The sequence below is a fragment of the Acromyrmex echinatior genome, chromosome 3 (genome assembly GCF_024713525.1).
Source record: "Acromyrmex echinatior isolate Ae372 chromosome 3, ASM2471352v2, whole genome shotgun sequence".
Lineage (NCBI taxonomy): Eukaryota > Metazoa > Arthropoda > Insecta > Hymenoptera > Formicidae > Acromyrmex > Acromyrmex echinatior.
Genome location: NC_141854.1, coordinates 9,616,666 through 9,629,970, shown reverse-complemented (window position 1 = coordinate 9,629,970; position 13,305 = coordinate 9,616,666). Strand labels below are relative to the sequence as shown.

Here is a 13,305-nt window from a genome sequence, read left to right as displayed (position 1 = left end):
TTTTTACATTTTTTTTTCTTGGAGTTGATGTTTCGTTTTCTTTTTTTTATTAATTGCATATGTTTTACGTTCTTGTTTGGCATTACAAATAGCTTCGCACATGTCATGAAACTCTGTATCACTTAGTGTATTAAAATGACTTCTGATATCGTTTCTATAAATAAAGAATTTATTCATCATATTATATTTTATATATCTCAGCCTATGAACCGTTGCCTTTCACTAATATGTAAAAAATCATGGGTCATTTATGCCAGCACTATATTTCTCCTAATAAATCAGTTGTGAAAAATCGTAGCTGTATCACAAATGAAGTATAAATAAGTTGACCTGTCAGTCCTGTCGACTTTTAGACTCTATAAGACACAGTGTCATCTGTGTATGTGTTGGAAAAATTTATACATCCTTATGCACTCGTATATTATAATATATATTATATATGTTACATATACATATTTATGCATTCGTATATTATAATATATATTATATATATTATATATATGTTTATTTATGTGTATATATATATATATGTGTATGTATTTTAATATGAAAAAATATATATTCATATTTACATGCGATATTTTCTCTATTTTTATTTTTTTTCGATTACTTTTATCGCGCCAATTGGCATTTTTGTTTTGTCTACACTGTATATATAGGAATTTAAAACGAAGTGAGGAGATTTACTATAAAGTGAAATGATGGTTCAAAATTCTTAATTTGACATTTTTTTATTTCTTCAATCAATTATCTTTTAATCGCCTATTAAAAGATGGATATTTCCATCCTTTTGCCACTTTAACTCGAGAAATCATCTATTTTTTTTATTATATAAACGATCACTTGATTTTACACTTCAATTAAAAGTCATTATTATTAATTATATAATGTATATGCAATGTGTATACTCAATATTTTTGAAAAAAAATTAAAGAGAAATAAAAAAACATGTGGATTTTCGATTAATAAAGAAAACTACTATTGATTGAGCTTTATTTTCTTGCTTCAGAAAGTGTAAAAATTATCCTAAACGATTATTTTTGAGTTAAGCATAAAAATGTTTTTACTTCCTCTGTATAATAGCGTGACATGATACCTCTAAAGATGTTCCATCGGTGACCTCGAAACACTCCATGTCCGTCGATTGTGTGACCTTTGCCACAGGAAACTGATGATTCCGTAAAAGCAAAATTATCGTCATTGCTACCGTCTTGTGAGTTAGTTAATTATAATTTAACATTTTACTTCAAAATTATTATGACCATCAAGATAGATACCAACATTTTAAATTACTCTACACTGATACATTGTCGAAGGTTAATAAACGATATGCAACTTAATTAGCGAAAATGTATTAATCTGAAAAAAACTTTGTAAAGGCTTACAAAACACTTTTAGCGATAATATAACTGAAATAAATTACATGCGTGACTATTAATATCGCAATTTATCGTGAAATGATCCGCTATATCATTAATTTTTTCTGACCAAGTAAATAATGATGGAAAAAAATGCCTAATGATAACATAATTTTATAATTATAAATAAATGTATTATATCAATTCGAGATATTTAGATACATCGCATATCTATTTTATCATTCATTGAATATTTCATCATGAAACTTGATAATAAGTAATGAATCCATTTAGAGTAACTTCGGCGGTATTTAAGCCGCAGAAATCAGAAAGAATGAGGATTTTTTACATAATTTAAATAAAAAGAATTTATACATAACCACACTGTTATATGTCTTTATGTTATATTAATGTTATGTTATAATTTCAGTTTTTTACCGTTAATATTATTTAAGTTAAATAAAACCGTTAAGTGAATCGATGTCAAAATAGTAATTAACGTATTTATATATCATATCTCATAAAATAATGACTGTAGAGATTACAAAAGATTATTTAGTGATACATGAGTGTAGAGAGATAATAAATAGCAGTGTTACCCTATATAACAAAGTTATCCTACTAATCTGTATTATCCAAAATAACTGAATTTATCAAAGTAATTCTTTTTTTGGCCATTAATTTAAGGTATTTACAAACACCTTAAGTAAATAAGTATCATTAGTATTCATTACAAAATTGTTCAACATGGAATATTAAACCTCAAAATTATGATCTTATACTTAGTTTCACATAATTTTTATTTTGAATTTTTTTTTAAACCCTAACATTGTTTTATATAATCTATTTTTTATTAATCTTTAAAATAATAATAATGCTGAATAATAGTCTTGCATTAAATTTTGTAAAATAAATTTTAAGTTTGCCGATAGAATGTGTAATTTGCGAATAATTTAGTGAAAATGGGACACCTTATATTTAAGCTTCGGCAGCCAAAAATTAATAGCCGTTATTAACTGGATGTGGTCATCAATCTTTTTATATTCATGAATTCTAGGAAACAATTTTCTTGCTATCTGCATGCTTCTGCATTTTTTTTTATTATAAAAATCCTTGTAAAATAAAGTTATTTCTAAATAGCATCATACGTACTCTTTTATAAAAAAAAAGAGAATATCTTGTACATAAAATATTCTTTTAGTATGTAATCTATACGTAATCTTTTTGTGAAAAATTGTGATAATATGAAAAGTTATCTATTATTTTGATAAAAATTATTCATTAGCTTTTTAGTTATTATACGTGTATATGAAAGTAATAAAAATAATATTACTTTATATTCCGACAAGTGTTCGGCCTCTTCCTTTCCAAGAAAATTATTTTCATTCCATTTTACAGAATAAAGACGTAATAAGAATTGATTTATACGATTGAAAAATATACCAAACACATCGATTATGTAAATTGCGTACAAGTTAAAACGCATCACATCATTCTTCATCCATTTATAAAACGGTTTAAATAATGTGAATGTCGATGTCCTGAATCTACGACGAACTTTTGACATTATTTTGACTTGTAATGATAATATCTTGATAATAATTAATGAAAAAGAATACTTTGTTCTCAAAAAAAGCAAGATGATATAAAAATAAGTATAATTTAGATATCATTACAAATTTACTGTCCGAGATAATTCGATTTATTTTTGCAACATCAATATAACGTTATTTTTTTTATGTGTTTTTGTCTGCTAAATATAAATCCGGCTACATTCAGCTATCACAATTTTAAGAAAAATAATGCCAAAGAAACCAAAAACATCGATTTCGAGAATATTCATGACTGTGGCGACAGTAAATTATTGTTTCTAAATTTTGTTGATGCAAAAATATTAATTTTTATGAAAATAATGAAATATTGAACAAGGTCAATGATCGAGCAAAGTAGTTGACAAAATTAAATTATTATAATACTCAATCGAACATACAAATTAAATATAAAAGGAATATATATATATATAAAGATGTTTCGGAACCAGCGGTCCTTCTGCAGTTATACATCAGGTAATAAAATATTAATTAAATTCGATGAGACATTTTCAAATGTGTTATTCTAATACAAAATTTATATGAAAGCAGGGATCACCGGTCCTTTTTCAATTATACATTAAGTGATAAAATATTAATTAAATTTCCTGCTTTCATGTAAGTTTTATATAACAATCACACATCTGAAAATCTCTCACACATCTAAACTGAAGAAGAACCGGTGGTCCCGAATCTTTATATTTATATTTATATATTGTATATTTTCCTTTTAATTTGTATTCTATTGAATATTAATTTAATTGTGTCAATTACTTTTGGCTTGATCATTGATCTTGTTCAATAGTTTATTGTTTTAATATTGGCACAAGCGTCTTTATACTTTTATTAATTTTTATCTTTAAAATGCATTTTGTTTCGGTATGATTTCTTATTTTCAAAATACAATATAATAATTTGGACAGTATAATTGGCCGTATTCCTCTCGTGTATTTGAAAAGGGCATTTATTTTTCATATCAGTCAATATATTGCAACGATATGAATTCGCTATCAAATTTTGCAAGAATGTTTTTTTGCTCGATACTTAAATTGATTGATATCAATGAGGAGTCGTGTACAAAGAAATCACAATCGATACTCATTTGACACAATTTTTACGCGTGATTCAATATATGTATATCTTAAGATGACGAAGCATTAAGATGACGATTAGCACATCCTGTTATTTATAACACCAAAAATCACGTAATTACCTCCAGTAATCAAAAGGCGAGCGATTACTTGCTGCGATGATAAATCTATGATGCAAATCGAGAAATTGTTAAAGTCAGCCAGCTGCGGCCAGCGAACGAGTTCCACAATTGTTCATTTTTTATTTTTTTTTTTATTTTTTTTTTTTTTTTTTTTTTTTGAAAGCAGATATCAAGGCACTTTACAGCGATCGCATGTAACGCAAACCAACATCGTGAGTCGTTTCAAAAAAATCATTTTGCGACAAAAACTTGGAATTAGAACGAGGTTGTAGGTTGTGTCATGGTATAATTGAAGGATGTTGACACAAATCCGATATAATTTTCCGAGAAACGTATCGTAAAATCCAGCCAAGTGATTCTCGTCGTGCACACTTTATCCCAGAGAATGTTCCTTCATTACAATAAGAATGTTCTCAAGATTTTTAGGATAGGGGATGTGGTTTCAAAGAGATTATAAAATTCGTGTCTGAGATTCTTTTTCATTCAATCTTATCAGTGTTCTTCAGTCTCTCTTGAAAATCTGTACTACATGAGAAGAATATTAGAATTTCTGTATTTGCTGGTTAAATATATATAACAATATATAAAACAAATATGAACATCGTCATGGGAAGATTGCTGTTATTGTTGTAGAAAAACTAGGCAACTCGCGCGTAAAAATACACAGCCGGTCTCACGCTTCGATATCGCTGGGCTTGTTCTTAGCACGAGACACTACCGTATCTCCTGATAATTAATTATTAAGAATTATTTAACGATTAAGAAAACGTAGCGAAAACTACAAACATAGCATTAAACGATTATTTAGCACGAGAGATGAAAAGATATGTTGCTATGAGATTGGCACGTCAATCGCCAAAATGAAGGATGTATAGTTGTTCACAAATGATCGTCTAAAGAAATAGGATTTCCTCGATTGTTTTTCCAACGGTCGTTGCACAACCAAACATAATCGACCAATAAATAAAATCAGCTTGTTGTATCATGGAGAGAAAGAAAGAAAAAGAGAAAAAGAAGAGAACTCTGAAGTCTTCTAAGCTTCCTCAAAGTGGTTTCGTATATATATATATATATATATATATATATATATATATATATATATATATATATATATAGAGCCAAGTGGGACCCCAGAATAATATCACGCCAAGTAACGACGAAAGCTTACCTTGCCAAATACAGCATCTCGTCCACAAACTAGGCCGTATTGCCTTCGCTCCACAAGAGAGAGGAGCCACTAAGAAGTTCACAAAGTAGGATAACCACTTTGAATGGAGGGTCAATTCACGGGTCCTTTTCCCTAATGAAAAGATAAACAAACTTTTAATGAGAGAGCCATTCGGGAGCGGTTTGTATAACGAGAAGAGTGACATAATGTAACCGAAGTATATTCTTGCAACCACTTCAGCTCGAAAAAAAAAAAAAATAAGAATAACGTGGCAATTACTGAAAATAATAATACATTTATCATTATTCTATGAGAATCGTACAATATCACAGTATTTATTTGAAATTGAAATCACGAAATTATTATTAATGAAGAGATCTGAATAGTAAAATCGGAAAATTTTTAGTAAATAAACTTTAGTAAGAAAACACAAAAAAATTATCTCAAAACAAAAGAAATATATTGAAATATGCTAAATATGTTGAAATTCGTCACTTAGTTCCAGACAGTTTGCTTCTTATTTCGTCTATACATATAAATCTTAGATATGTTTTCTACGAGATAACCAAAATAAACAGGTCGGTTACAATTAGCACGTGAAATGCAGGATATATCATCAGCTCGAGTTGGTAGCTTAATTCGTGGGTGAAACATTAATTTGAAAATGATTTTACACAGATTTTCAAAGTGCATTGAAATGTTACCGTAACGAAACATTTCAGTGCACGTTGAAAAAAGTTCACATGAAATTATAATTCTAAAATTAGTGTCTACAAACTAGGCTAATCGACTCGAGTGTATCAGATTAGTTTCGCTTATCGTAGATGCCACCGATCCCACTAGGCGGAGAGAAAAAGCGGGAAGTTCAGGTTCCGATAAACAAACCTGACCCGTTTAAGCTCTCTTTTCTATTCATAGCTCGCAAGAAAGACAAATGTGTACGCGGTTTCTCCTACCAGTTGACAACGAAGCTATTGCTGGGAAACTAGTCACCAGTTTATAACCGCGGCACGTGGGTCTGCGTAAGCTAATTTTTTTATGATATATCACTCTCGCAAGAGTTGACTGAAAAATAAGTGTTTCTCTGTCTAGAAATTATCGATGCGTCAATGTCAAGAAAAAGAGCTAGGCGAAAATGGTAGCAGACTCGTTATGCGGAGAGGAAAAATTAGCAAGACATTGAAATGTGGAATATTAGTGGAGTATTGGTAAAATATACCAATTTCTGTTGATATCTGCTAATTGTGATTCACAGTTTACCTCTTATTCCGTAATCTCAGTTTTATGCAAAAAATACTTAAAATGATACGGATATATATTAGAAATTATTTTGCTTTATTACTTTACGATTCTTACAATTTGTGATATATCGAATCGCTAAATTTTATTGCGCCTAGTAATAGCGAGAATCACCTATCCTCAATTTATTTGGGTATTTTGAACGTTTAGATATAGTCAATAATTTATTAATAAAATGATTTATTTCTTTTTATTATAAAGTATAAAAATAAAATTTAATGAGAAAGAAATATCTGCAATGATAGATAAAAATCCGTTGCTATCGATAATATAATACTAGTCACATGAAGTATTTACTTTCGGCAATACTTCTCTCTTTCTTTCGCACTCTTGACTCACATATATTGTGCGCCATTTAAAGTTAGGCCAAGGGCTACCAGAAACTGATTGTTAATGAAAAATCGACGATGAGTGGACGTGTTGCATTATACTTGCCGCGATCATGCCGCTGAAAGGCATTATTATTATACATCCCAGATTCCCACGGGTAAAGAAGGATGGGTAATCTGCAAAAAAAAAATGAAAGGAGTGGCGCGGCTCAGCGGTGGTCGCTAAAGAAGAACTGACCCTCACGACTGTCACGTTTAATTTATATGTTAATGAAGAACGCATGTCACATTTCAACCGCCCCATGCACCTCTTTTCTAGATACGTAAGTGCGCGCGAAGAGAGACTTGCCTCGTTCATTCCACTTCTCCTCCTCTTTCTCTTTACTCTTTTCTTTATACATCTGCCCTCCTTCGCCTTCGGGTTTATATTTAACCGCACCACACACCATGGCACTCGAGTAACGCAGCTAACTTTGCCACGTTACTCGCCGGTACATCTCTGTCTCTTTCTCCTTTTCTTTCTCTTCCTCTTGTCTCATTTCGGCCATGTCCTCCTCCTGTTCCATTCCTCTTCTTTTTTCTTTCCCTTCGCGACGATCCGTTTTCTCCTTTATTTTCTTCTCTTTTTTTTTTTCTTTCTCCTTTGCGGCTACGCTCGTTTTCGTTGTGCCAAGCAATCCGGGCGCCGTAGGTACGAATCGTGCACGCGTTCCACGTGAGCTCCTTCACTTTCAAAGAAAAGGGCGGACTGCATCACGTGTTTCTTCCCACGTTGCAATTGCCCTTTTACAAATCCCTGAAATTACAGGAATCGATGAACGACGCAGTTATATGTTATAAATTATCCAATCGATTATCTCTCATCAAAATAGTTATATTTTTTTTCATCATTCTCTATTTTCTCTTGTTTAAGAGATAGTGTACTTTAAAGTAAAAAATGTACGAAAAAAAGATTACGTAAGAGAAAAGCTTACGCGCGTTCTCATATTTGTTCTCTCAATTTTCAAAGTTTATGTATGTACTCCTGTGAGGAGTTTCAACATTACTATAGATTTACAATCCATTGATCCAAAATGTGCATTTAAATATCTTACGCAATAAGATGTATAGATTTCCAACTGTATACTAAAATATATATTTATAGGGATCTTTGTGTCTACTATTATAAATTGATGTACGCGGACGTGATGATCGCGAACGTAATGAATTTGATTAAACGTGTCGCGGCGTCGCTAAATAAATGGTTTGTGAAAATTAGCAACGAATTTGAATTGATTTATATCTCCCCGCCATTTAAGAAAGGCTAAACAAATCAAAGATAAGACTTTCGGTGTGGAATCGCAATAACGAAGGCGGAAATAATCCGTTGATTAATGTCGCGCGAGTACACGACGATCGTTCTACTTGCAGAAATGTTCAGATTACAAGGCTTCGAAAGTGAAGACCTTCGTAAGGACCGAGCCGCCGGACACGCAAGTAACTAAATCAGTGATCGCCCTACTGCTGCACTATGGTTGGAACAAATTCTCGATTGTAACCGAGCGCGCCTGGTCAACGGTCGCTCGTTCACTTCAGCAACAGGCGGCTAAGAACAACCTCACCGTAAACCACTACAAGACCGTCGAGGACCGACACACGTGCTGCGAAGAGAGACTACCGTGCTGCCAAGTCAGCGTATGGTTCCAACTTATACAGGAGACGAAAAATATGACCCGCAGTCAGTTCATATTTCTTTATTTATTTCTACGCCGGATTGCGAGACACGATCGCCGAAACTTTCCATCACGGCAGATCGAAAAGCTGCGATCAAATATGAGTCTCTTGAATTCCATCTATAATTCAGCGATCGTCTCTTGGAATCTGGATTTCGTCGATTTCAAGTTCAAATCCACTTGTACTTATAGACTACAATATATATTCACTAAGGACGTTCATAAACAAGAATCGTTTTCAACTTGAAAAAAAAAAACAATATAAATACATAGATTTTATGTTTATAGTATTTATAAGAAGTATCGCATCACTTACAGAAACAGGGAAATCGTTACTTAAATAAAGAAAGACGTACATTTTATCAAATTTTATTACTGTCTTAATACTGTTATTTTATGCTTTGATATTGTTAAAATTTAAAATTAAAATTAGCAATGAAATCTCAAATATTAATAGCTTTTATTTGCTTTCAATATTGCACATGGCGTTCTTAACACGCTCAAGTATATCTTCAATTATTTTTCAATTTATTATTTAAGAACATATAATTTTTTGAAAGAAAGTAAGTAGAACCCAAACAAATATTAAACGGAATACATGCATAAGCAGTTATGTAGTTTATTATGAGTGTTTCTAAAAAATAAAGATACACACAACGATTCATAAAAAATAAACAGTTCACATTTTTTTGCCGCTGGGATATAAAAACACCTCAGATGACTATTTTATTAATAGCAGTTTTTTTTTGTGCAGTTGTCGGTGATATTTGATTATTAATGACACAAACATTGTAGAGAGAATATGAATAATACATTTGCGTAACATATGTTGTTGACGTTTATAGATAAAAAATATTTATAACTAACGTTACTATTTTTAAAAATATTAATAATATGACACATTTCAAATTGTATTAAAACAAGCTTGTAATAACTGTGTATTAAGTAATTTTTTAAGCCGAATAATAGATAATATTCATTTTTTTTTTAAGTTGGATCACTTTATACACATAACAACTTGAAAGAAAGTGAAGAATTTACTTATCAATCATTTACTTACATTTTCTATTTTGTTTTGAAGGGTGATGCAATATTTTCAACCGATATTATATATTTTATATATGTATATAAAAAAAATATATATATATTATATATATATTATACATAATATTTATATTAACAAATATAATATGATTATAGTTATTTTGTACACATGCGTAACATATTGAAGAAAAACATTTTTATTTATATAACAGTTACATAACAATTCCCCTAATATTCTTTGTTCCATTCAATACGAAATATTTATGATTATTGCTTCAGTTTACATCTTCCTGGGAACGCCAATGTCACTGATAGATATGATGAATTCAATGCAAGGCCAAAGATTGCTGGATAACGGAGAGTACATGGTAATATACGTGGACATGATGACGTATTCGCAACGTGAAGCACAGAAGTATTTGTGGAGTAAGTGAGGGAATCTTATCAAACATTTATGTCGGTGAACAGTAGCATCGCGATTGCGTAATCATCAGAATCTTATGCTACTTATATCGTATAAAATTAATCTCTTGATAAATTCATAAAGCTAAATTATTGCATACATATTTTTTAATTGTAAACTTAAAGATTTATTATCTAAAAAAGTCTTGCATAGCAATTATGTCTCGATTTCACAACAGTAATAATTTATTATTATTGATACAGAACCCGATCACTACAATAATTTGAAAAATTGTCTCGAGCCGAAGGATTTTCTGAAGAGAGCACGTTCACTGATGGTTGTAGTGTCGACACCGCCGACGAGCAATTATGAAGAATTTACCAAAAAGGTCCGACACTATAGTACCATAGATCCCTTTAATTTCCATGTTCCTGAACTTCTCAAAAAGTTTGAAAAGGTATTTTTAGATAGTGGATTAATCGTAAATGTTCGTACTACGTCATTTTTATTATATGCTTAATCTCCGTTTCAGTATGTATCCATTTACGCGGCATATCTTTACGATTCTGTCAAGTTATACGCGGAAGCTTTAGATCAATTAATACGAGCTCATCCGGATCATTCTATCGAAGAATTGGCCAAAAATGGCACTCTTATAGTCGAGACGATTATCAAAAGACATACATATTACAGTAAGTAGCTATAATCATATCAAGTAGATATAATCTATATCGAGTATAATCTATATCAAGTGGTTCGCATAATCTAATACTCGACATGTCTATAATACGAGAGGAGAGCAATTAGATCGAAAATGAATTGATATAATTCTTGAGTGGATCTCTTCCTTGTTTTTAAACATTGAAGATCGTCTAAAGATATTTTTGTTTGTTAGGTGTGAGTGGGGCAAAAATAAATTTGGATAAATTTGGAGACTCGGAAGGAAACTTTTCAGTACTTGCTTTGAAAAAAGAACCATTCCATACTGATAATTTCTCTTGTGATTATCAGATGTTGCCTGTAGGTCAATTCCAGCAGGGTGAAACTCTAGTGAGTGAGTTATTTATAGCGTTTGAAAAATTTTTACGGCAATTCGAATATAGAAAAAAAACGGTCATTCTATATTTAAATCATTGAATTATAAAAATTAAAAGTTCTGATGATGACGTTGAATATGTTAAATACAACATATTTACATAATATAGGTGTATAAATCTTGGCCAGGCGCTATAGATTGGCCCGGTAAAAATAAACCTGAAGCAGAACCTGGATGTGGTTTTCTCAATGAACATTGTCCAAAGGATGACACACATCTTCGCAGTATCATTGTCGCTGCAGCATTAGCTATTTTATTGTTTTGCGCCATAGTAGTTACTGTGAGCATATATCGAAGATGGAAAATAGAACAGGAGATAGAAGGATTGCTTTGGAAGATTGATCCGAATGAAATACACGGTTATTCCCATCTTGATAACATGATGTCCTCCCCTAGTAAGGTAAATAGCGCGAGTATTATCGCAATTGAGATGGATGACAAAGTGCTTGTTCGTGTGTTGACCTCTTGATGCATGATGTAAGAAATCAATTTCTTTCGATTACAGTTAAGTTTAGTTAGTGCAATGTCCTATGAGTCGAGATGTGGCGGCCAAGTGTTTGCGCAAACTGGACATTACCATGGTGTAATGGTACGGATAAAGGAGTTAAAATTCTCAAAGAAAAAAGACATTTCACGGGATGTTATGAAGGAGATGCGCATTCTCCGTGAAATTAGACATGGCAATCTCAACTCTTTTATCGGAGCGTGCGTGGAGCCGATGAGGATATTGTTAATTACCGACTATTGTGCCAAAGGAAGTCTTTATGTACGTCATATTGTAATCATGATAACATCCTGTTATTAGTTATTAGCGCCGAGACACTATCGTATCTCCAAATAATATAGTATTAATATATTATATATATATATATTATATATATATATATACAAGAATATTCAATATATTATCATGTACATAAATAAAATAAGAAATAAGATCGTGTAAATGTACAACATACATATGGTAGAGAGCTGACCAACGATCGGTCAAAGTTAAATGTTATAAATACACTATCTATATATATATATATATATATATATATATATATATATATATATATATTCTTGATTTAAATTTAATTATGCCAAATGTGACAGTGCGCCGAAACATTCGGATATTAATTACAATCGATCTGAGACGCTAATAATATAAATATGATGAAGAGCCGAAACATTCATATATAGGAATGCCCGAATTTTTCAGCGCAGTTATATCTGGGATAATTAAAGGATCCGCATAAAATCATAGGATTTTGGCCCTCGGTGAAATTGCCTGAAACTTTAGTATGTTATATAGTTCTTGATTCTGATCAAAAGTGCTCACAGGCACAAAATTTTAAAATGATCTTTTTTTTTTGTTATAGCCGTTTAAAATTTTATTTTATTAATGCCTTAAAATAAAATTTAAAACTTGATTTCAAAGCATTAATAAAATAAAACTTCAAACGGCTATAACAAAAAAACCAGTCATTTTCAAGCTTTGTGCCTATGGACACTTTTGATCAGTGAATCAAGAACTATAATATACTAAAGCTTCAGCCAATTTCACCAAGAGTCAAAATCCTATAATTTTGTGCGGGGTACTTTAAATTAAGAGTATATACTGTATTGATAACATCTAATTTTGACCGATCATTGGCGCTCTCTACCATATGTATGTTGTACATAAATAAAAGTTACGTATATAGTATAAATCGACTTTAAAAGTTTAGATAATAAGATAATAAGAAAGAGTGAGAAAGAAAATATATGTCGTATGTTTTATAGGACATAGTTGAAAACGAAGATATTAAATTAGATGATATGTTCATTGCTTCCCTCATCCACGATCTTATTAAGGTAAGTGTTTTTTGAAATGTACATTACACATCATAAAATTTTAATGTAATTTTATTAAACAGGGCATGTCATATATTCACGAGTCTTCATTGTTAGTATGTCATGGGAACTTAAAGTCTTCCAATTGTGTTGTAACTTCACGTTGGGTACTTCAAGTCTCCGATTTCGGTCTTCATAATATGCGTCATTGCGCCGAATCTGACAGCATCGGTGAACATCAGTATTATCGAAGTATGTGGATATTTATTTTATATT

The 13,305-nt window shown here is 31.0% G+C and overlaps 1 protein-coding gene across 2 annotated transcripts in view; it reads left to right on the top strand.

Moving 5' to 3' along the window:
* The window catches only part of LOC105146326 (receptor-type guanylate cyclase Gyc76C), a 100,304-nt gene that overhangs the window by 77,260 nt on the left and 9,739 nt on the right, over positions 1-13,305 (top strand). For both annotated transcript variants that reach the window (XR_015544537.1, XM_011056497.2), the window contains 9 exons: positions 8,367-8,673; positions 9,992-10,138; positions 10,379-10,572; positions 10,648-10,807; positions 11,011-11,165; positions 11,321-11,611; positions 11,717-11,977; positions 12,979-13,050; positions 13,113-13,281. Coding sequence is in view for 1 of the 2 variants with exons in the window: in XM_011056497.2 (XP_011054799.1) it covers positions 8,367-8,673; positions 9,992-10,138; positions 10,379-10,572; positions 10,648-10,807; positions 11,011-11,165; positions 11,321-11,611; positions 11,717-11,977; positions 12,979-13,050; positions 13,113-13,281 (1,756 nt within the window). In the remaining variant the exon portion in view is untranslated. The remainder of the gene's footprint in view (positions 1-8,366; positions 8,674-9,991; positions 10,139-10,378; positions 10,573-10,647; positions 10,808-11,010; positions 11,166-11,320; positions 11,612-11,716; positions 11,978-12,978; positions 13,051-13,112; positions 13,282-13,305) is intronic.